Source organism: Silurus meridionalis, chromosome 7 (assembly GCF_014805685.1).
Source record: "Silurus meridionalis isolate SWU-2019-XX chromosome 7, ASM1480568v1, whole genome shotgun sequence".
In the NCBI taxonomy this organism is placed as follows: Eukaryota; Metazoa; Chordata; class Actinopteri; order Siluriformes; family Siluridae; genus Silurus; species Silurus meridionalis.
The window spans coordinates 25424500-25449499 of record NC_060890.1 but is presented as its reverse complement, the minus strand read 5'-3'; the positions used below and the strand labels follow the sequence as shown (position 1 = coordinate 25449499).

At 41.7% G+C, this 25000-nt stretch overlaps 2 protein-coding genes across 8 annotated transcripts in view; both read left to right on the top strand.

Annotated features, from left to right (window-relative positions):
- odad2 (outer dynein arm docking complex subunit 2) overlaps window positions 1-10602 on the top strand; it is a 68782-nt gene extending 58180 nt beyond the window's left edge. For 3 of the 4 annotated variants that reach the window (XM_046853057.1, XM_046853054.1, XM_046853055.1), the window contains exon 11: window positions 10017-10598. In XM_046853057.1, coding sequence (XP_046709013.1) covers window positions 10017-10130 — 114 coding nt within the window. In that variant the 3' untranslated portion in view covers window positions 10131-10598. Of the gene's footprint in view, window positions 1-10016 lie in introns of all 4 variants that reach the window. The other variant, XM_046853053.1, reaches the window with a different exon arrangement.
- An 8321-nt stretch (window positions 10603-18923) lies between these two features.
- The window catches only part of mkxa (mohawk homeobox a), a 42939-nt gene continuing 36862 nt past the window's right edge, over window positions 18924-25000 (top strand). For 2 of the 4 annotated variants that reach the window (XM_046853310.1, XM_046853306.1), the window contains exons 1-2: window positions 20449-20695; window positions 21446-21792. In XM_046853310.1, the coding sequence (XP_046709266.1) occupies window positions 21617-21792 (176 nt within the window). In that variant the 5' untranslated portion in view covers window positions 20449-20695; window positions 21446-21616. Of the gene's footprint in view, window positions 19371-19873; window positions 20028-20448; window positions 20696-21445; window positions 21793-25000 lie in introns of those variants that run through there. The other 2 variants (XM_046853308.1, XM_046853309.1) reach the window with 2 other exon arrangements.

The following is a 25000-nucleotide window of genomic DNA, read 5'->3' as shown; positions in this document are numbered from 1 at the left end:
TGGATGAGCATCATCTTATATTGCTGGAGTTTTTATTTATTTATTTATTTATTTAAACCAGCATATTTTACTGAAGCGTAGCTGCTGTGTGGCTTTTACACAAACACGCACCCACACACCCACATAAACACAAACACACACCCACACAAACACACACCCACATGCGCACACACCCACACAAACACTTAGCACACAAACACACCCACACACTCACACACAAACACAAACACACACACACACACACACACAGATATTTCCAGCCTGGGCCTCAGTGGTGAACTATCCCAGCCTCCTCTTTTCTCTGTTGTTCTTCTTCTTCTTCTTTTTTTTTTTTAAAGACGTGTGAAAACATCCCTAATAAATTTAAAGACTGTTTTCCGAGGCCTTGCGGAGCAGCGATGGCAGCGAGAACAAGGCCTCGTTTTCTTTCTCGTGCAGCGGAAGCGCGTTTTCAAACCGTCATGGGAATGGGGCTGAGCAAACAGCACTCTGTGTGTGTGTGTGTGTGTGTGTGTGTGTGTGCTGAGTGTGTGTGTGTGCTGAGTGTCGCTTTTCCCCACCAGTCCAAATGCTTGCGGGATGCCAGGGCAGAAGAGCACGCAAACACCGTCACCCAGGGCGACGGTTGCTAAGAGAAACACCGTGGACCCTTGGACGCTTTCTGAGGTCCAGCTCCGGTCCTCAGAAAGCATGAAGGACGCTTAAACTCTGAGTGACCGCTACATGCCATGTCTAGATGTTGTATAATATTAATACGAGGCTTTTAAGCGTGTAATATTCCGTCCGTCACGTACAAACATGCAGACCGTTTATAGGAACTGCAGGGAAAAACCTGGCACGGGGTTTCTGTATGCCAGAGTGTGTGAAAGCTTAGTGGAAAGTTATAGCAAATAGTCGGTAACACATGGGTTTTTTTATGCTGGGAAACAAACACTTTGTAATATAGTTACATTTCACCATTTTTTTAGTTACTATTTAAAAATGCTGTTTTAAAAAATTATTATCATAATATAATCAATAATAATCAGAAATTTCTAGAATTATATTATTATTATTTATGTAACACAAATTAGACATTAAATGCAATTTTATGTAAATATTACATATTTTTTTATTTTATGGAAAAAAAATATTCCTCAGCATCTTTCTTCTTAATTACATTATTGTCCATTCTTTCATTTATTAACATAATTAAATAATTATTTAATAATTAAAAACTGTGATATAATATGAATAAACAAAAATGCTTTTTTTATTATTAGACGCGTACTCCTTTATTATTAATAAACTATATAATATAAATATATATGTAAAATAAGTTCCATTTAAAAATGTGTAAAATCTTAATTAATACAACTAAATAAATAAATAAATAAATTACTGTTTTTTTTATTTATCAAATGAAATAAATATTGGCGATTATTTTCCAGGACCAGCAGAACCCTGAGGAATTTTCTTTTCTGGGGAAATAAATTTTTTTATAGTGCAACGATTATTTCTAGGCTAACAGACTAATAAAAAAATTATATATTTAGGACTTTAAAAAAATAACAAATTATTGCATTTTCCATGATGATTTAGAGGTCATTTTGGGCGAAATTCAAAACCATTGACGCTAATTATTGAAATGATTTTTTCCGCTATTCCAGAACTAGATAATCAAATCTGTGACTTTTCCTGGACTGGAGGACCGGAGTTTTTTTTGTTTAAAGCAAATTAGCTACTGTATCATTTTTTTTATAATCTAGGACCAGAAATCTAGAACTATGACTAGAAATGGCATCAGAATATAAAGTGCTGCACTATTTATCTCGATTGACTCGCAGACGATACAGGATATAATCAGAGCTCAGAGCTGAACAGCTGAGGTTGAAAGATCCTGGGACATGAGCCCAGAATGTTCCTCTCAGCAGCTCAGAACCCTGACCACTGTCCCAAACCGCTCCAACGCCTATAAATATACAGAACAAAATATACAGTGTAATATCGTATGGTATAAGTATAGTAGAAGGAAGTGTTGACCCATGTGCAGAGCAGCGCAGAAGTCAATAAATAAACCTGGTGGATTGTGGAGTATTATATAGTGTAGGGTCACTGGGTGCTTCTGTGAACAGCGACGGAGATTTACATGAACACTGCTGCAGGAGCTTGTTAGAAGGTCATCTGGTTGAGGCTGAAGGTGTGCATCAGGGCTTGGATCTCACGGGACGCTGATCTGAAGCTCACTGGACAAAGGCTACGAGTTAATGTGAACAGTATGATTAATGAGCAAAGTAACAGCCCTAAGATGAAGCCCTATGCAAGCCTAAGAAGTCCTAAGCATGTAATTCCCAAGCAAGATGATGAAAAAACCTGGATTGGTTAGAAGAAGCTCCATGCAGGAGAAACATTTTACAGATGTTTTGTGTTTTTGACATCTTGGACTGGGTTCCAGATGCCAGAGGAGGAAGTGGTAGCTCTGTGGTTAACTTCTGTGGACTTCAGATCAGAAGAGTTTGAGTTCAAATCCTGGCAACACCCTAACCCCTCAACTGCACAGTGTACAGTACAAATGGGATAAGTATAAGTAGCTCTGGAAAAGGGTGTCTCCTGAAGAGAAGCTCGTTCAGTGTGAAAAAGACAGCGTTATGTAGTGCTGTTTGGTGCAACTGGAGCATGCTTAGGACCTCATGGTCACGGTGGTTTAAAGTGAGGCTACTCGTTTGTTTATATTTTGGGAACCAAAACCACTATTGCGTACATCTCCAACTGTGAACTCCAGCGATGTACTTGAGGTTGAGGAACTGTCAGAAATGAAGCTTTGTACTACAGCACAGTAAAATTCTTTCTTCACATATCCCAGCGATGTTTGGAAGCCAGGGTCAGAGCTCAGGGTCTGCCATGATACAGCGCCCCTGGAGGACGGAAGGGTTAAGGGCCTTGCTCAGGGGCTTAACAGCTTGCTGATCCTGGGGCTTGAACCACCGACCTTTTGATGAGTAACCATGCTGACATTTCTAATTCCGACGTTCTTCCAGCGTTTTATATTTATCTTTTTTAATAGACCACGCCCAATTTGGGTTCAAACACTGATAGAGATACAGCGTCACTGGCGTTACACTGTCTGCTAGCAGATGTCTAACTTCACCCACATTCAGCATTTCCACTGTTAAATATTTTCACATGAGAAAAGTGTTTGCAAACACAGAGTGGTAAACACTCGCCCAATAAGAGCAGGAGGATAAATTATGAACGCGGTCGCGGCGTTGCAGCCAAGTTGCTTTTTTTTTTTTTTTTTTTGCCCCATGTTCCTTTTTGCTTTAATGCCAAGCTCCAGGCTGATGTGCTGCTGCGGTTTAACACGGCCCGTAATTAAAGACCGAGCTCAACGTCGGCTGTTCCGAAGGAATACAGTCCAAAAGTCAGGAAGCTCCGTTTATTATTTTTTTTGCAAGATTTTTTTTCATTCATCTCTGCATTTATTTAGTTTAGGTGCGACGTGCAAATACAGTAGGTTTCACACCACTACTGCACTGTTATCAGGAGCTACACTTATTACACACACCCATTATCCCTCTTCACAGACGCCACACACACATTAAGTTCCATTTGTCTTCACCTCCAGTATACCTGGCTCACCCCGAGGACACATTACCCTGGAGCTGAAGGGAGGGCAAGTCCACTTGGCTGCATTTTACTCGTGATATATGTTTCAGCGTGGCAGAAAAACGTGTTAAAACAATATTTCCAAACGTTGTAAATGAGTTTGGAGAGCGTTTATCAGGGAACGATGTCTGCGCTCCAGTCTAATTTATGAAGGGGTGTAAAACTCAAGACTGCCTCCTGATATTATTGTAGCCGTATTTCAAACCTCGGAGCTTTCGCTAAGAACATGTAGCAGCTTAAAGTCATAATAATCTCTCTCTCTCTCTCTCTCTCTCTCTCTCTCTGTCTCGTTTTCTGTCTCTTTCTCCCTCTCTCTGGCTGCTAACTGTGTTCTGTCTGAGACTTGTATTCAGACTCGAGCTTTCTTGCTGGCTGGTGTTAATGGTCTAGAACCCAGTCCCCTATGCCGGAGCAGGGGAAATTAAGCATTGAGAAGAAAGTATTTGACCCTGGAAAAGCCATTAGAGACCAGTCTGAGCGTTGCTTCTGTCCTCACCGGCTTTACAAGCGACAAATACGGCCCTCCTACAGGATTTTTCTACACTATTTGTTTCAACCAAATATTTATTAGTATATTTCAGAAAAATATGAAAGGACCTCAAGCGATCGGTTCAGCCCAGTATTATATTTTAACGAGCGTCTTTATGTTCAAAAGCAGACTTTTTTGTCAAAGAGTTTTTTATTTGCGCTTTGCGTTTTTTTTTATTTTTTTGCCAACTGTAATTAGAGTGATTTTTCAGAACTATGGTCAGTGCTGAAGGCACAATTTGTACACAATAAAAACACAGTGGTTAGGAGAAGGTCTAAAAGTCATATCAACTTACAGTATAAGGACAGGAAGCCTGTGTATTGGCAGTCCGAACGCCATGTTACACAGGAAAAGCCCCAGGTTGGGCATGGAAGCCCTGGAATAGGCAGTCTAAGCCCCAGGTTGGGCACTAAAAGCCCTGAAATGGACAATTTAAGCCACAGGTTGAGCAATAAAAGCACCAGAATCGACATTTCAAGCCCCATGATGGACAATAAAAGCAGAAGGTTGGCACTAAAAGCCATATCATTGACAGTTCAGGTCACATGTTAGAGAGGAGAAGCCTCAGGTTCAGCACGTGTTCTGGCATTGACAGCTCAAATGCAGGGCTGGTCAGGAGATGCCGCAGGTTGGCTGCAAGGAGTCCTGGAATAGGCAGCACAAGCCCCATGCTGGAGAGCTGCAATAAGCCTAAAGTTGGACAGAGGAAGCCCAAGGTCATTCAGATGAAACCCCTGACCAGAAAGAGAAAGCACTACATTAGACATCTTAATCCTCATGTTGGAAGGATGTCTGAAAGCATGTAGGGAGGAAGTCTCAGGACAGAGGGAAGAAACCTCAGGCCAGGTGGAGAAAGGCCAAAGGATTAAGCCATAGTTTGGGGGAATCAAACTCCATGAAGATGTACTTAGCTTCAGGGTTGGGGTTATAGAAGAAAGCCTTCTGCAGGACAGATGAAGTTTTGGACTATATGGGGGAAGTTCTGGGCTTGTCTGAGGAAGCTCCAGGCAGGACAGAGGGTCAAAGATATTTCTGACATTTTTACAAGCTGTAAACTTCAAACTACATGTTATAAAACCGCACTCAGATTCTAGTCTTTATTCAGATGCAGAACTGTGTATCTTTCTTTCTTTCTTTCTTTCTTTCTTTCTTTCTTTCTTTCTTTCTTTCTTTCTTTCTTTCTTTCTTTCTTTCTCTTCTTCTTTAGTGCCTGTTGCTACTGTGGTGCTGCAGATTATTTGCTAAAGCCATAAATTCTCAGAGACAGCTTCATTTACTGTTTTGTAAAAAAGTAGCAAAGATTTGTTTCTTTCTGTCTGTCTTTCTGTCTGTCTTTCTTTTTTTGTGAATTGAATGAAAGCAAATTACAAAACGCAGATGGTAATTTTCAGGCATTTTCATGTGAGGGGATTTCAGCAGTGCCGGTTGCCAGATCCTGTGTTCTGCTGTGTATTTTGTGGCGGATTGAAAGAATAAATGAGAAAAAGATTGCAGACGACGGACGCTGCCATGCGAACTTCTGAACACTGAGGCTGCTTCTGTTTTTCCGAGCCTGTTTGTTTTCACTGTCATGTTCATGCCTGGAACTCAAAACAGACTTGGGTATGAGCGAGAGAGAGAGAGAGAGAGAGAAAGAGAGAGAGAGAGAGAAGAGAGAGAGAGAGAGAGAGAGAGAAAGAGAGAGAGCGCAAGAGAGAGAGATAGAGAGAGAGATGGCCAGACACACAGAGCCACGATGTAAAGCACGAGGCATGTTTTAGGTTCTGTGCTGTTTCTCTTAGTCATGCTGAGTGGAGAGCAGGTTCAGGCTGATGGATTATGAAGAACAGATGACACACCAGCACACACTCGGGCTGTTCACTATCCTCCCTCACTCCCACTGAGACGAATGTGGAATGCCGAGCTTCTCAGGTGTGCGTCCACGTGTGCTTCATGTTTCAGGAGATCATCCTGTTCCTGAGGTTCCTTAAAAATAGTAATTTTTTTCAAAGTCTGTATTCGTTTGAATGCATTTCAGCTTCTGACCAAACAAACTGTTTGTTTGTATATGATACAGTTTATATAAATTCATAATAGATTACCATAAATTCCCGGTAAGTTTCCAACATCCAAAATTCCCGATATGAAGTTCCCATGGAAAGTTTCTGGAAATTTACCAGAAATTGTCCCTTTGCAACCGTACGCCAGATGTTATGTAGGATATCTGTTTTCGCCTGTTAATATGTGTAGCTAACAAATTCTGAAGATCACACACCTAGTGGTGATTAGTGGTGTGTCATAGATGTCTTCTAGGGTCCATGAAACGTTTTACCTGCCAAATCCCACCCATACCCTATATTATATATTATATATATATCACAGATGCCCATAACTGATTAGCACCACTGTGATTGACAAGGGAGATAGAGTTAGCCCCTCCCACCACTTTTTGGTCTTGTAAGTTCCTGAAAATCTTCTTCCTGTAGGAGTTCTTGGAGAGGAACCTGACCTAAACTTTTAGTGTTCCAGAAACAAGTTCTCGGGTTAAAAAGGTTTTTGAATAGGAGAATATTCACTAGGTTCCTGCAAATGTTTTTGTAGTAAAAATATAGCCCAACCTGCACCCGTGAAGGGAGTTAAAAATAGCAGAGAGAGCAGGAGGAGAAGAGAGGAAAGAGGAAAGAGGGGAGAGAGAGAGGGGAAAGGGAGAGAGGGAGGGTATGGAATGGAGAAGGGGGTTTAACGGTGTTGACTGAAGCCTTGTACAGAGTGATGAGGGCTCAAGTTGCCCTAATGGCTCTCAGGTGTACCTCAGCTTTGGGCTTTAGAGCACTTTCAAGCGCCTCACCTCAGGAAACAGCAGCGTACCACCCTAGCACTTAACACCGTGACACCTCCATGCATGACTGTGTGTGTGGGTGTGAGTGTGTACACATGTTTGCACAGGACTTGGGAAAACGTGCACGGCGTTCGCCGAATCTTTCAGCCAGATTTAGCGAACGCAAGGAAGAGGAGATGTAGGAGATAAAAATCATCCGAGGTGTTTGTGCGTTCTGAAGACAAGCACAGCGACCCAGAGAGGGAGCCCCCCGTTTGGCTCCGTCTGAATAACACGCTCTGAACGCTGGCACGCAGGGGCTGGCATCCTCCAACCTTTCACAAAAGGAGCCTGTCTGAGCTGGTCGGCGCGTCCCTCCAGCCTCGTGTGTTCACGTCTGAATGCCTCTCCGACACGCTCTCAGTGCTACTTTATACTTGATCTGGCGTTCCGGAGGCCGGCGCTAGTATATCTAAATAAAGTTCCCGGTTCAAGTCTATTATTTTCTCTTGATTAAACCCAGGACTCAGGGAGCACAAGATAGAAGATTTGCCTTCGCTTCTGATGTTTTCCCTTCCACTGTTTATCTTTGCAGCAGGGAATTCTGGGAATGTCTCCGGCTTGGCCCCGCGTCGACCGCACGAATGCGCGCTGCCGCCCGACGAACGCGTGTCCAACACGGAAAAGGAGTCAGGGTTCAAACCCAGGCCTCGCCCTCACGCACGTGACGCGAACACAAAGATAACACGGAGCACAGAAGCACTCAATTACATACACAGAAACACATGGAGCTGCTGAATCCCTGCCGAACCCACACACAATCAACCAGAGAGCTGCAGAATGACTGCTTTAATGAGCAAGTCAAGGCCTCCTGATACGGCCATGTCGGTTCCAATCAGCTCTTACGGAAACTCGGCTATGGAACATCTCTATGTGGAAGTCATTTGTGTGTTGATCCACACGCTAACATTTTGTTTCAGGCAAAAAAGACAAGCCAGAATTTAATTCCTACTTGGTCATGAGTGTGAGGGATTATACCATGTATGGGATGAATAGAATGGATGGAGCTGTAGGATAGGATGGTATGAATGGTGGGATGGATTTCACAGATAGCGTAATTGAATTAATTATTTGGGTGCAGGACCGCATGCGTTTAAAGGGATTTCACAAGATGGATGGATATCATTTATTATGAGGGATGAATGGATTTATGGATGGATGGGATTGTTGGGATTGGATGATAGAATATAATGATTTGGCTAGATGGATGAATATGATTAGGATGGGTGGATGGAGGGATGGGTGGACAAGTGGATGGATGGACAATTTTTGGGATTGAATGATAGATTAGGATGATTTGACTAGATGGATATATATGATTCAGATGGATGGAAGGATTTTTGGAATTGTTGGGATTTGGATGGATATGATTCAAAAGGATGGATGAATGGATGGCTAGTAGGATGGGATGAAACAAGTTGATGGGATGGAATGAGTTGATGGGATGGGTGTGATAGATGGTTGGATGGATGGATTGATTGATGGATGGGATTGGATGATAGAGTAGGATAATTTGGCTAGAGTAGGATGCATGGATATGATTCAATTGGATGGATGGATGGATGGTTGGATGGATGGGATAGACCAAAAAGATGGCTGGATAGATGGTTGGAAGGATGAATGGATGGATGGATAGATAGATGGATGGGATAGACCAATAAGATGGATGGATGTATGGATGGAATAGACCAATAAGATGGATGGATGGATGGATGGATGGATAGATGGATGGGATAGACCAATTGGATGGATGGATGGATGGATGGGATAGACCAATAAGAGTGGATGGATGGATTGATGGATGGTTGCGATAGACCAATAAGATGGATGGATATACTGATGGGATTGATCGAATGAATGGAAGGGTTGATAGGAAGACTGAGTTTCTGAAAATGTTTTTGAGATTCTTAAGTTTCTGCATCCTGAACGTATGAACGTGGGGCTGTACAGAGGACGAGTTTATAAAGGGTCTGTGGTGGCAGCGTAGTTTTTTTCACTAATGCGTGTTTATTTAGATCTCGCTAGCACGTCTCTCCTCGCCGCGCATGCAAACAAGAACGAGAGACGAGTATATTATACCGTGCCGTGTCGTGTCGCCGCAGTGCGGCATTGGCAGCCTCTCGTCCCCGCCAACATTCACATCATCCGACAGTATAAAAAGTAACCGTTTCTGCGCAGTAAAAAGCACAAGCTTTTAATGTGTTGTTTTTACGTAGCCAGACTGTTCCGGAAAGTGGTCTCTTTTGGAGTTTAGCGGGCCGGGTGTGGAGAGGAGCGATCAAACGCTAACGGCTTATAACCACGCCAAAATGGAAAGACACGATCGACTCGGGCTTTCGGAGGAAACCTGGATGTTAACGCGGCCGGCAGGCGGATATAAGATCACGATAAGATGTGTAACGTCGTAAAATACTCATCACGACCTTCACATATCTCCTGCTAGCCACCAGCCACCGCATGGCAAACTGCTAGCCAACGTTTTCCCCTTTTATATTTTATAGCGTTGAAAGCGAAGCGATTTATTTATTTTTTTTGTAACTATAAATTATATATCGCACAAAGTCCCAAAATAAAAGGTCAAAGCCTTTCGACACGTTCACTGAGCGTGTAATGTGCTTGTTTAGAATATAATTAGACTCTTGTATAGCACGCGCACACACACACACACACACACACACACACACACACACACACACACACGTATAGCTAAGAAACACTGCAGCGTGCTTCAGTTTAAATCGTACCCAAAACGTTGATACAAGCACATCCTAAACAATGTTCTGTCTGTAAAACACTGACTGCTACTGGAGATGTAATAAAAAAAAGTGTTTACGGGGCATCTACCCAACAATGGTTACTTAGTTGTTACTATAGAAACGTTAGGAAACAAGAATACACGTATTAGGCGTGTTCTAAAAAAACGACTCAGCCAATCAGAGTCCAGAATTCAGCAGCACATTGACGTACGTTGTGTTTGTGTCGCAGCTCCTGATCGGCATGATGGGATCTTCAGACGAGGTGCTGCAGGAGGCGGCGGCCAGCTGCGTGGCGAACATCCGGCGCCTGGCGCTGGCCAATGAGAAGAACAGGTTCGGGTAAAGAGCACGAACACCTGCAAGAGCGTGACTGGAGTGTAAATCCGACCAAATCATGGAAACATTGTTCTGTCTTTTCACGATTAAATGAAAAACGAACATCTCTTCAGTCCTGTGATCATTATCCAGTGTGAAACACACACACACACACACACACACACACACACATGGATGTACCTCAGAACACCTCCGCTCATGTTGTTCCTGTGTGCGGATGACAGAAAGTGCCACAGAGTTAAAATACATCAGCACATCTGTGTGACATCACTGAACATCTGGATGTGGTTCGAGTCTCGTGTTTACAGAAAAATATCCTCCGTGATTGATTACAGTGTCTAAGTGGAAATTGTGTGTATTTTTCTGTGTCTACATGTTACATTGTTAATGTTCATTTCTCAAAGGTTTTATTTCTCTCTGTCTGTCTTTCCATTTGTATCTCTGTCTTTTTCTATTGGTTTCTCTTTTTTCTCTCTGTCTCTGTCTTCTTCTCTCTCCCTGTCTCTGGTTCTCTTGTTCTCTGTTTTTCCCCCTCTGTCTCACTCCCCCTTGTCTCTTTCTGTCTGTCTGAGTCTCTCTCCAACAATGTTTCTCATCTCTCTCTCTCTCTCTCTCTCTCTCTCTCTCTCTCTCTCTCTCTCTCTCTCTCTCTCTCTCTCTCTCTCTCTCTCTCTCTGTCTGTCTGTCTGTCTGTCTGTCTGTCTGTCATCTCTCTCTCTGTCGTTCATAGCTTTGTCTTTTTATCTCTCCCCCATGTCTCTTGTCTCTCTTTGTGTGTACCTCTCTCTCCATATCTGCCCCACACACACACACACACGCACACACACACACGCACACACACACACACACACACACACACACACACACACACACACACACACACTTTCTCTCTTCCTGGCTCACATGCCTTGTTTACACAGTGTAAGACACATAAGCAGCTCAGGCAGCACATACACACTTTTGCTTCTGCTTTCGAAGATAATATTGAAGAAAATGTTTAAAATGTTTGGAAATGTTGTTTAAATGCTATGATAATGTTATAGAAATGTTATTGTTCATCACTGATCCTAATGTACATTGTGTCTTTTTATCCCATGTCCAATATGTTCCCAAGAACATGATGTAAAAAACAGATTTACAACTAATCACTGATCACCACTGTTCCCAATAACCAACCACTTATTTACATTGTTTTTCCAATTATACAGCTACAACACTGTTATAACTGATCCACACACGCACACACACACACACACGCACGCACGCACACATTCACATCAAATGTCTTGGAAACAAACCACCACTCAATTGGTTAAATAACAGAGCAGCATTTAAATGTTTCTAACTGTAGCTTTTAGTTTTACAGGCTACAATCAGCAGCTCCACTGGGGCAAGACTTCAAACCAGACATCAGCATTTCTGTGTGCAAACTAAGGAGATATACGTTTCTAGCCATCCCGATGTTTTACACGTTTAACACGTCTGGCATAGCAGTGCTGCCCAATAAAGCCAAACTGATAAGGATAATTGCGTGTTATTAGCATAGAACCGAAAGCTAGCATTATGTTCTTAAAGGGCACGTCTATAATCAGAACATCATCGGGGCCTAAAACCGACCCTTGTGGGATGCCATGTTTCAGCTTTAAGGTCTTTCCATGGATGTTTTTGAGTCGGGTGAAGGAAATGGCCCTGTTTGAACCTAGCAAAGGTTACAATAGTGTTTTCGTTTCCTCGCCTGTTCACGGCAGCGCGGATCCAAAAGTAAATCATTGCAAATCATTTCCAGTGGATACGATTCTGACTGTACAATAAATCAGACGCTTTCAAAACAGTCAGTACAGATGTTATATTCCTCCCTCGTCTAGTCTGGTCCGGTCTCGTCTGGTCTTGAGTGCTGCTCTCTGTCTTTCTCGAGCGCTCTCGTTTGTTCTTTCTGTCTCTCTTTTTGCTTCACAGTGTTTTGAGGTTAGTGACTGGAAGGACATGCCTAACTACCATCATCAAACAAATGTAGCATGTTTGACTGAAGAACAGGAATTTATGAGATGTTGAGTGGAGTGTGTGGGCATGTTTTAGTCATCGCGACCGGGAACGTTAGCACGACGGTTCGTCTGCTCGCCGTCTGCAGCGCTCGCACAAACCCCCTTTTTCTTTCTCCAAACATGCTGGACTGCAATATTATTACCAAAAAGTTCTATTTTTATTTCGTCTTACCAGAAAGTATTGGTTTATAAACACTGATTTTGTCTAAATGTGAATTTCAGTGGACTTTAGTGTGACATTACAACGTGACTTACTGTGATGTCATTTATACAACCGAGTAGTTCAGGGTTGAGGGCCTTTCTCAAGGGCCCTGCAGTGCCAGTCTGGGACTTGTACTCACAACCATTTGATATAAAATATCAATCTGAAGCACTGAGCTACCACTTCTGTGTGTATCAGATGAAGTAATGGAGAAAACAGTTCATTGGTTGCTGTTCTTTATGTAACTGCTTTCAGGTTGTCCTGCAACTCTTTTCTACTGAACATAAGTCTGAAAATGTGGTGTCAGATGTTGCTTCAAACTTTTCACTTTCCTATTATGTAAAATGATTAATGTGAAATTCTGTGATTTATCCTCGTTTTAGCATCTGAATGTACCACAAGCAGTTTTCTTTACGTCAAGAAATATAAATAAGGGCTTCAGGTGTATGACTTGTGTGATGTGCTTTCCTCCATTTCCTCCCTTGTTTCTATTTGTTTGTTTCGAATTATCGCTGTCGTTGCCAAAAATTGCAATAAAAAAAATAAAGATTGTTCTTTGCTAGAACAGTGTAGATTTCAAGAAAGCTCTTTTAACCAAGCGTCCATCTTTGAACAGCTGATAACCTCAACAATGATGGAACTGTAATGAATGGACATTCCGTGTCACCCAGATGATGATGAGTTCCGTTCTGAGTCTGGTTCCTCCTAAGGTTTCTTCTTCATCAACTCAGGGAGATTTTTCTTTCCACAGTCACCACTGGTTTGCTCATTAGAGACAAACTTATGGACTGATTTATCCGTTTAAATGTTATATTCATAATCGATATGCTTTCTGTAAAGCTGCTTTGTTTTGTCCCTCGTTAAAAGTGCCCTACAAATTACATTGAATTGAAGCTTTACAGAAGAAGATCTTCCACTCCAACCCATGTAAAGCAGATCTTCATGAAGATCCCTGTGCATAGTCATGCCAGAATAGGTTTTGGTCTCCTAGTTCAAGTGGAGGAAAAATTTTATGCTCCTGCATCCAAAAAACGTCTGATAAATATCTTCAATTTGTGAAATGTCTGGAGTGCAGAAGGTCCAGTTCAGCACCCGGACGTGTATCATTTCAATGCAGTGCCCCCTGAGGGCTTGAAAATCACAGAGATTTCTCCAGATTCTCACAATCTTCTCATGATATTATCTACTGTACTGTAGATGATGTAACATTCAACAACTTCCCAATTAGATTTTTATATTGTTCCACAAATTGGAGAGGCAGGTTTTGGTTTTTACAGATTGGTGAAACTCTGCCCATCTTTACTTCTGAGAGACTCTGCCTCTCTGAGATACACTTTAATTTCTGACCTGCTGTCAATCAACCTCATCAGTGTTATAAAAATAGTTTGAGAAACATTTGAACACTTACTTCTTCCAGACTTTTGTTGTCTGTCCTTTTTAAAAACGTGTCACAGCCATTAAATTCAAAATGACCTTTTATTTTCCCTAAAATGGTGCATTTCCTCAGTTTACACGTGTGATATGTTTTCTATATTTTATTGTGAACAAATTCTAAGGGTTATCTGTCTGTCTGTCTGTCTGTCTGTCTGTCTGTCACAAGATTGTGTTTTCCCAATAGATTGTGTGTGTGTGTGTGTGTGTGTGTGTGTGTGTGTGTGTGTGTGTGTGTCCTCGATATGGTTGAAATATTTAATTAAAACAAAAAACGGCTTATAAAAATCTGCTCCAAATAACAGAAGTGGCTTTTCTTCAGCAGACTCAGAGAGAGTGTGTGTGTTAATAGAACTTCAAACATAGTGCACCGCTGCAGTCGTCACACACACACACACACACACACACACACACACACACACACACACACACACACACACACACACACACAATCATCTGCACACTTTCACAATGTTTGCTTTGATTTACGCTTAATTTCTCTTTGTTCTCTCCCTCTCTCTGTCACCTTTTCTCTCTCTCTCTCTCTCTCTCTCTCTCTCTCTCTCTCTCTCTCTCTCTGTCACGCTTTCTCTTCCTCTCTCTCTCTTTTTTCTCTCTCTGTCACTCTCTCTTTCTCTTTCTCCTCTTTCTTCTTTGCCTTTCTCTCCCCTGTCTTTTTTCTCTTTTCCTCTTTCTTTTTTTCTCTATTTTCTCTCACTCTCTCCCCTCATCCTAAAGACAACACTGCTTTATTACTCTTATACACGATGCTTCTTTCATCGTTCCTTTTCTCGTTCCTGCCTCACTTCCTGTTTGGAGTCATGGGTCCATGTTCTCTCTCTCTCTCTCTCTCTCTCTCTCTCTCTCTCTCTCTCTCTCTCTCTCTCATTAACAGTGGAGACTCCTTCCATTATTATTAAATCAATCTCTCCTTACAGGAAACATCACCGTTTCTTTTTTTTTACAATTTGGGTATCCGATGTGTTTGAGCTGTTGCTATAGAAACGCTAACGAATGAACATTATGAGCACAGCGCTACAGTATGTGCACACACACTCACTCACACACACACCTAAATGAAAACCTTGCACTTATTTCTACACAATCTCACACCCGACGACACAGACCTCTGTCATTCCCAGACACCAGGATGAGTAAAACATCTCTTTTTTTACGTTCCTTCTTTTTCGTAGGCTCAGACATCAGGCGTGAGGATCGGGAGATAGGACGATCCTTGGCGTCTAGACGTCTGATACGGTAAGGCTGAGACAGGAGAGCGGTATGTCGGATTCGGGTTTGGCGTGGATTCCACTCCCGGTACTTCTTTACAGATCGCACAGGAACACTTTTCCCGTCCCCGTCTCGCTCCTGCTCTGTGGCTCGCGCCCAATACTCATATTATTGTTGAGCTTCCATCGGGATGTGTTCATCAGCACCAACAGGAGGAGAGCGCAGAAAAAACCCGGGGATGACTGAGTGCCGAGGATTATCTCCACTTTTCCCTTTTATTTTTACAGGTTGCACGGTGCATTCGGGACCAGAGAGAACCCACTGTCATTTCAGCAAGGAAGGCTCATGTGCAGCTCTACAGGATGTCATTGATCATGAAAAGTAAACACACTCACTGGCGTACTGTGTTCCTACCGTGCAGGAGGGTTTTTTTTGTCCTGTAACGGTTACTCGGGCCTTCTAGAGGTCACGTAACTCCGCAGCCACGAAAAGCAAATCCGCACGGATTACTCCGAGCCGAAAGAGAAACAACGCGTGACATGCGAGCTCCGCCACGGTTCGGGAAAACGAAGGGATGAGTATGGAAGAAAAGGACGAGGCGAGGAAGAAGGAGAAGAAAATCTCTTTATGGTGTCCTAATTTTGTGTCGTTTTTTTTTTTAGTGAGACAAGACCAATGATTTTAACACATCTCCCTGTGGCCTTAAGACCATAAGCCTTTTTTTTCTCCCGCCATCAGCGTTAAAATCGTGCGGTGTGGTGTGAGAACCTTCCTCAGAAACAAAGGCGATATTAAAAGCTCTGGAAAGAAAAGAAAAACGAGTGGCAATGAAAAGGAGTGTTTGTGATTTTTTTAATGAGAAGTGTTGTAGACACGGCTGTAATTACGGGAAATGAGCACCCCTTTGACCCCACTTGATCTCCGTGTGTGTGTGTGTGTGTGAGGAGAGACTGAAAAAAACTAAATTTAGCGCATTAATCTCACGATGCATACTGGGTCCGAAAAAAAAGAGTGAAATCGTGTAACACATCTGGCAACGAAATCTCAGTTTCTCCGTTCTGATTGGTCGGAAAGCACTAAGCAATTCTAACGTCCGAGCTTTAACGTTTAACGTCATGGTTTCTATAGTAACAGCTCATTCACGCTCAATTCACGCTCATGACCGAATTGACCTGCGCAACGGGCAAAAGTATTCGGACGCCCACCGTTTCCACCCACATGCATGATTTTATTTATTTATTTATTTATTTTTGGGTAAAGTTAAAAGCGCACAATCGAATCAGATATCTTTGGCATGAAATTTTTGCTTCACTTGAACTATGAGACCAAAAACTTCTAGCAATCCTGGGCACAAAAGCCAGTTCCATTAAGATACAGTATGCTTTCCAGGAGTTGAAGATCTTCTACTATAGCGCTCTATGTGCACCCCAGGCCTCCTCACCTACATCTGTTTCCCTTTCTTTCTCTAACACCCTTGTATCTAAATCTCCACAAAATCAAGAGGAACATCTTCCCGGAAGAGCCGAGTTTATTAGAGCAAATAGCAAGCTTAGGGTCAGGTGTCCACAAACTGTTGGTCATGCAGTGTAGAAGGAAAGACACATTGAATATAAAGAGTGGAGGTTATTATAACAGCAAATGGGGATTAAATGTGGACTGGGATGAATATCGGCAGGTGAGAGAAGGGGCGTTTATAGCTGCTATAATATAATAAACAGTAACACAACTTTAAGCATAAATATATTTGAAAATAACAAATGATTGTAATAGTGACAGTGGTGAACAGTGCGGAAGTAAATGTCATTCGTTACTGGATTTAAGATGCTTTTTTGCTTTTACTGAAACTTCACCACATTTCAGAGTCAAATATTTTACTACATTTTGTGAAATCAGTCGTTTCTTTTTATTAATGAGGATAAAAACGTAGCTGCTGAAACACGCAGCGAGTCACCAATCAGGATCGAGCGCACGCTCTGTTTTACACGTGTTCTGATCGGCGCTCGGTGAATCTACTGATCACCAACATACAGTTCAGCATCAGTTCAACATCAAGCAGAACATTTAGAGAGGAATAAATGATGAAGAAACTCCAGACTCATGATGATTGTAATAGAAATCAATCAGTGTTTGAGTCATTAATATCATTCTATTAATAGATCAGTGTGCTGAGAGTCACATTCGAGTCTTTACACATACACTGAGGTGATTAAGTAAAGAGTCTTGTGATTAAAATGATAACAGGAACATTATAGTTATAATAAATCACTATTTTGGATACTGAATACTTGAAGGCATTTGTACTTTAACTCCAGTGAAAGTTTAGAGGGACACCACACTGTATAGTGATGAAACATCTCCATAACACCATGTGAATGAGGATTGTAGGATTGTATAAGTGCTGGAGAGTCTGGCGATAATGAATCCCAGCTTCAGGTTTTTCAATCAGAAGAGAGATTTGTTTAAAGTTTACATGCAGGTCCGGGCGTTTAATCGCATTCTCAGCTTGGCCTTGTGTGTTTTCCGTTTAAAATCTCGTCCCCGTAAAACGGCGCCTTATTTATTTCACATAAACACTTAATTGTCGCTTTTAAGCCAACGCTGGAGTTCACATAAAAACCCCGGCGTGAGAACAGGGGGAGTGACGACGCAGGGTTTAATCACTCACACACACACACACACACACACACACACACACACACACACACAGATGAGTGAAAGGCATTGTGAAAAACTTTTGTACACAAGCTCAGAAGTGACGCTCGGACACACCTCGAGCTGAGACGTGTGTTTTTCTAGAGATAACTCTAAAACAACCTCAGAGGAACACGAAGTACAGACGGCGTTCTTGGCTCGCTATGCAGTAAACTGTGTGTGTGTGTGTGTGTGTGTGTGTGTGTGTGTGTGTGTGTGTCTCAGAAACCCTCCCTGTATGGTCCAATGTTTGTGGACACCCGAACATAAGGTTGTTTTTTTGTGAGCATCCCATTCCACATCGAGTCCTCATTCACTCTTCTAATAAGCTCCACTCATCTGAGAAGATGTTCCACTGGATCTGCTTGGAGAGTCATTCAGATACAAGCGTGTTGGTAAAGTCAGGTGCCGATGGAGGTGAGAAAGTAAAGAGGCCTGGGGGTGCAGTCAGCGTTCACATTCATCCCAAAGATGTTCTACAGGCGATCTTCCACTCCAGCAGATCTTCATGGTCATGCTGGAACAGGTTTCGGTCTCCTAGTTTAAGTGAAGGGACAAAAGACGTCCTCTGGATTTGTGGGGACGGTTTTGGAAAGGAACACGTGTGGGTGAAAAAGTGGGTGTCCCAATACTTTTGACCTCAGTTTATTCATTCGATTCAGTCGTTTTTTATTTCTACTGCGATTTTTTTAACAATGAACGTCTCAATGCAGCTTTAAAGAAAGAATACATTTAATTGTTCTGTATAAGTGTGAGTTTGTCTGTGACTGTGGTGAAGGAAAAACATCCTGAGATCTTCTGTAAGCAAGAAACCTTGAGAGGAACCAGACTCAAGAGGGAACCTCATCCTCATCTGGGTGGCATTTCTATGTAGCCTTCTTCAATAAACTGTGTGTGTGTGTGTGTGTGTGTGTGTGTGTGTGTGTGTGTGTGTGTGTGTGTGTGTTTACACTTCCACCATCACAGTGGAAAGACTGGAGCTGAAAGTCAGGTGAGGACACATCCTGGTTCCTCCACACACTCCATTGTCCAGTGGTCTCTCTACCTTTTTTTTCTCCTCTTTTTCTCCTCGGATTTGGACTCAGGACAGAAAATGAGTCATGCGTCTGATGTTTTCTTCATTAAATCGTCAAAAATAAACACAAATAAAAAAAAAGGAGTGAAACACGCCAATTACGCGGGACGGGAGGAAAACGTGTCTGTGCTTCTCCAATCAGCTCTCGGCGGAATTTCGGGAAAATGAGAGGTTTCCAGAATCACCCGTTTTTCAGTTTCTTTCTTTTTTTTTTTCTTTCTTTTTTTTTTTTCCCTCTCTCCCCCTCCACACGCCTGATCTCCAGATAAAGCAGCACATATGGTGTTGATAGAATTAATTGGATTGTATCGGTTTGGTGTTGTTCTGGAATAGAAAGTAATTGCAGGCTGCGGTGATGATGTTTGGGGTGGATTTGGAGCGTCTGCTGGATTGATGGCTGCTTTGGAAATGTTAAGTCAGTAAAAGTTCGCCCTTTTCAGGGCTCCTGGTGCAGCAGCAGGATTTTTTTTCTTCGGTCGCAGAAGGAAAAGGAATTCCGAACTTTGTGTGTTTTTGTTTGGACTGAGAAGACACGGCTAAACAACAACAACAAAAAGTTTAGGAGAATATCAAAAGGTTGGTATGAGAAGGTTTCGAGACACCATCACCTTCACATCACTTTAGGTGCACAGCAACACAGAGCTCCCAGCGTTCTCCTGGAACGTGTTCTGGAAGTCTTCTTTTCGAAGCGTGTCAAACACCTTCTGCGATTCGCCCCGGATCATGAAGATTCACGTGTGAACTTGTCCATGGTCAAATGGCAGACGTGGTAATGCAGAAGAGCAGAAGTTACACAGATCCTGATGTACACAGGATGATGGGTTTTGTTTCTCACACAGGTTATAAAATATTAACGTTTATATTTAGTGCCTATGGTTCTTGTGGAACCTGTGGAACCATCAGCAGCAGCAGTGAGTGGTTGGAATATCCAGGCTCTTGGTGGAGAAAGAAGCCTCCATTTATCAGACCAAAAACTTCTTGTAAAATTTCCTTTATTAAAACAATGTATTTATTTTGTAGTTTGATTAATTGATTGATTGATTGATTGATTGATTGATTGATTGATTGATTGATTGTCTCGTGGTGAATTTCTCGGTCGCTTTGAACATGATGCTGCAGCTTCAGATGTGGATTAGATCTCCAGACTCCACTCTCAGTACAGGACCTGAGGTTGTTCCTCGTGAAAGAAGGAGACATGTTCTGTAGCTTTCTAACAAACTTCAAGATCTCCAGGTAATGTTCTTCTGTAAAACAGATACAGGTATATGAGCTTGGACACACTTCTAGTGCACATCACACTCAGCATCTTATCTGATCTCATCTGATCTTATCTGATCTCATCTACCTCCTGCACTGGGGCCGTGAATGCGGCATAACGCATGCGCCTTATGTTCGGCGCCCGAGCGCACGGGCCGAGAAACACGACACGGCTCCGTTATTCATGTTCAGGGGCTCAGGAGGGAGGGAGAGAGAAATAGAGAGGGGGGGATAGAGGAAAATGAAGATAGAGGGAGGGAGAAATAGAGGGAGAGAGATAGAGAGAGAGACTGAAGAGAGAGGGAGGGAGAGAGAGAGAGAGAGAGAGGAAGGGGGAGAGAGAAAGAGGGAGGGAAGAGAGAGAGAAAGAGAGAGAGAGAATGAGGGAGGTGTGGAGAGGTGGAATGGGAACCTGCCGTCCAGATTTCCTCGGCGCGCGCACTCTCCTGGACGCGCCGCTGCGCAGGTGCTGCTCATCAGGACTGAACTTCAACACGAGCGGCTTTGATCTTTTCCTTCTTTTCCAAAATTAACAGCTTTTTATTTTCTTTTTATTTTTATTGAAAAAAAAAAATCATTTTCCTGCACGTGTGGATTATAAATTTTTGGTTAATTACATGTCTGTGTGGCCTCGCGCCGTTTTTGTAAGTATTATTTATATAAAAATTATTTTTCTCTGCATATTAATTATTTTTCAGTTTTTTTTTTCAATATTAATAATAGTAATGATAATTATTATTATTTATTATTGTTGTTGGTGGTGGTGTTTTAGAGGTATTAAAATCCCCCTGAAAGCTGAATGCAAGTTTCCTCCAATTGAACCAATGTATTTATTTTGTAGTTTGATGAATTGATTGATGAATTGATTGATTGATTGATTGATTGATTGATTGATTGATTGATTGATTGTCTCGTGGTGAATTTCTCGGTCGCTTTGAACATGATGCAGCTCCAGATGTGGAGTAGATCTCCAGGCTTCACTCTCAGTTCAGGACCTGAGGTTGTTCCTCATGAAGGAAGGAGACATGTTCTGTTGCTTCCTAACAAACTTCAAGATCCCAAACATAATACACTCAAGGACACGTTCAGGGTCCTGTGTGTGTGTGTGTGTGTGTGTGTGTGTGTGTGCGCGCGCGCGCGCGCGCGCGCTTAAACATCCCCTCTCAGTGCGTAATGTGTGTACATGTTCGGTCAGGTCTCTGTTACACACACACACACACACACACACCGGAGCGCGGGCAGGACTGTTTGCGTGCCTGCGCGTTGATTCATCTTAATCGGAACAGGTTCTCTAAAAAAGAGAAACATATCCCTGTGTGTGTGTGTGTGTGTGTGTGTGTGTGTGTGTGTGAGAGAGGGCTGAAGCTGATCCTGTGCGCGCTCTCTCTCCGCAGGATCGCCGCCATCAGGACTGCGCGTAACAGAGCCGTGTTTCAGTAGGAGCTTCTCCCGCAGGACACGCAGAGAGAAAAAAGGAGAAAAGAAGGAGAACAAAACAGAAAAAGGAGAGAGAGAGAGAGAGACTCTATTTAAAGGACTAGAAGAAGGACTGGTGGAACCTGAAGATGAACCCTATTGTGTTTAATAAACTGAGCAGCCCGGTGCTGTTCGAGGAGAAGGCGAGCGAGGTGGAGAGGAGCAGCAGGAACTATCTGGAGGTGATCGATGAGCAGCACGCGGATCTTCTCTCCAGGAGCCACCAGATCACTGACAGCTCCGTGATGAGACACAGGAGACCAGGGTAAGTCCTAGTGGAGATTCATGTCCTATATCCAGACTGGAAATGCCCCTGGACTTAATGCACATATACTCTAGACTTCTCAGGGATGGAGAGATCTGGTCTATCAGTCCTCCTCTTCTATTCCTCTCTTAACTCCGTCTACTCATCACACCAGGTGTACAAGCATATATCATGTGTGTTTGCTTCTTATTTATTTATTTAGCTGATAGATAGATAGATAGATAGATAGATAGATAGATAGATAGATAGATAGATAGATAGATAGATAGATGTTTTTGAGACACTCAACAGATGTTAACAATAAATGAGTCAAAGTCCATGTATGAATTCACCCAAAAACAAACCAGAATAAGTCTCTCTCTCTCTCTCTCTCTCTCTCTCTCTCTCTCTCTCTCTCTCTCTCTCTCTCTCTGTCAATATCATTTCTTTTTCTCTGCTGTATACTCTCCCCCTCTTTTTTTTTCTCAGCATCTTTTTATCCTTGAATTTCTACCTTTGTGTAACTCCCTGTTGCTCTAACTTTATCCTTTTTCTTTCTTTCTTTCTCTCTTTCTTTCTTTCTTTCTTTCTTTCTCTCTTTCTTTCTTTCTTTCTTTCTCAGATTTAGAATGTTTAATCAGAATGACCAATAAGTGCACATGGGTATTACTAAAGCAAGCGCTTAAAAGGGAATAAAGAAAAACAGATTCAAAAACGAAGGAAAAAAAGAATAAAATACAGTAATACAATAAAATAATAAAATAAAACATTAGAAAATAAAGAAAATAAGCAAATATAATACTGATACATTAATACATGCATGAGTTACAGCAGCATCCTATACAAGCTCAGTAAGCTGTCTAGATAGATAGATAGCTTGATTGATTGATTGATTGATTGATTGATTGATTGATTGATATATGAATAGGTAGATGTTGATGAATGGAGCGTGTGGAAGAGTAGATTGAGGCTCTTTTTGTAGTGAGGAAGTAAAAACCTTTATATAATCCATCCATCAGATCTGTCAGTGTTTAAGTGTGTTTCAACCTTTTTACTTTGTGTGTGTGTGAGTGTGAGTGTGTGCGTGTGTGTGCGCGTGTGTGTGTGTGTGTGCGTGTGTGTGTGTGTGTGTGTGTGTGTGTGTGTGTGTGTGTGTACGTGTGTGTACTGTCACAAGCGGCCTCTGTTCTACAGGGGCAGATATCCATCAGAGGAGTACAGACATGTTATTGCATGTCACACACTTCAACACACTGCGTAGTCGTGTGTGAATTTTGGAATTTTGACCAGTCCAGTGGTGGAATCTCAGGAGAGTATCAGAGTTAATGAAGAAAATTAACCGTGTGTGTGTGTGTGTGTGTGTGTGTGTGTGTGTGTGTGTGTCACCGATGCTGAGAACTAAAAAGGGCAAACGTTTGTTTTGTAGCTCGTTCATACCTATCTGACTTACAAGCAAAATATTATTCATCCGAACACGATCTCGGAGGATTCAGGGTGCAGGAAATGTGTTCCACGTGCAGCAGAAGGTTGTTTGGTGAAAGAAAGATAAACGCACAGACAGAACAGTGCCATAGTGACATCTACAGGTTTGAACCATCACCTGGTAGAGGAACGTCTAGCAGCTTATAGATCTACATCTGGTTCTACACCCTTCTAACGTTCACAGTGAGCTGAGAGGAGCTTTAGATCAGAACAAGGTGCAGATTCCAGTCTGAATGGAAAGAGTTGTTCAGTTTATTTAATTATTCAAGTTGATTTATCAAAAAAAATCATCTCGAAAATTTCACTACAGGTTCATTTTCATAAGTGAATTTATTCCTGAAGTGGTGAATATTTATTCCTGAATATTTCCAAAAATAAAATAAATGAATAAAATTTAATATGTAATGCACATGTAATATAATATAATTCTCTAAATATATATATAAATTAAACAATAATAATAATAATAAAATAATTAATATAACAATGTTTTTCTTTTATAGGCAGTTTTGGGATAAAATAAAATAAAATATTGCATAAACTGCATAATTGCAGTCAGATTAAAAAAATTATAATAAAAAAATTTGTAATTCTTTTTTACATTTTATTTTTTTTAATGAATATCTACCGTCCTCATTGAAAGAACCGTCCAATAATGTTAATGCGTTAATCATTAAATCCTCCAGAACATTTATATATATATATATATATATATATGAGAATGAACTCATTAGTTATTTATGTATTTTAAAAGTTTTTTTTAATTTATTCTGCGTATTTATTTAATGCGATGCTGCACTCACGGGAATCATCTCAGGAGGCTTGTCTGTGCTTCACGAGCTCCTGCCGGTCCTCGACCTCCTTTCAGATCCGCTCAGCTTGGAACCATAAAAAAAAAAAAAAAAACCCTAGATGAGTATTAATTCTAAACAACATCCTGGTGTTCTGGTTTTCACCACTGTTCTGGATCACACGTCTAAATACATTGACATGAAGGATATCCAGGAGAGGGTTGGTTCTATCACCTATGTATGACCAAATGCATCTTCAGAAGCTGCTTATGAACATTTATAAAGGCTTTAAACTTTAAAAGGGTTTAAACATCCTATACAACATGTGTGTCTCTATTAATGTCTGAAAAGTTTAAAAATGTGCCACATACGGCTGGAAAAGTCTGGTGTCCCGATACTTTTGGGCACATAACGCATCTGTAATAAACTATGAAGAAAGCGTAATGCCTTCGTAAAAGAAGAATACACATTGTTATAACTCCTTATGGGCATGCATTATGCTTTATAGCTATTTTATGAATCATTATGTTTTTTTTTCGTGAATAGGCTTCATATATCGTGTTCATAATGTAATATACCCCGAGCACTGAGAAGCTATAATGCGCCATAAGCATCACTTTGTGCATCATGCCTAATCCCTGTAACAGTTTTGAACAATGCTACACGCACTACTGCATTTATATGCATTATTACAACACATGAATGCATTATCAGACCCGATGTGCTCCTTATTTCCAAGGAATATTTGAACGTTCTCGTCTAATGAGTTAAACACGTCTTTCTTGCTGCGCCGTGTGGCCACAAGTTTGTGGACACCTGACCTTTAGCTTGCTATGTGCTTCTTTTTGAACATCCCATTCCACATCGAGTCTCCATTTACTCTCATAATAAGCTCCACTCCTCCATGAAGATGTTCTGTTCGATTTTGTGCAGATGATGTTGTGCTCTTTAAATCC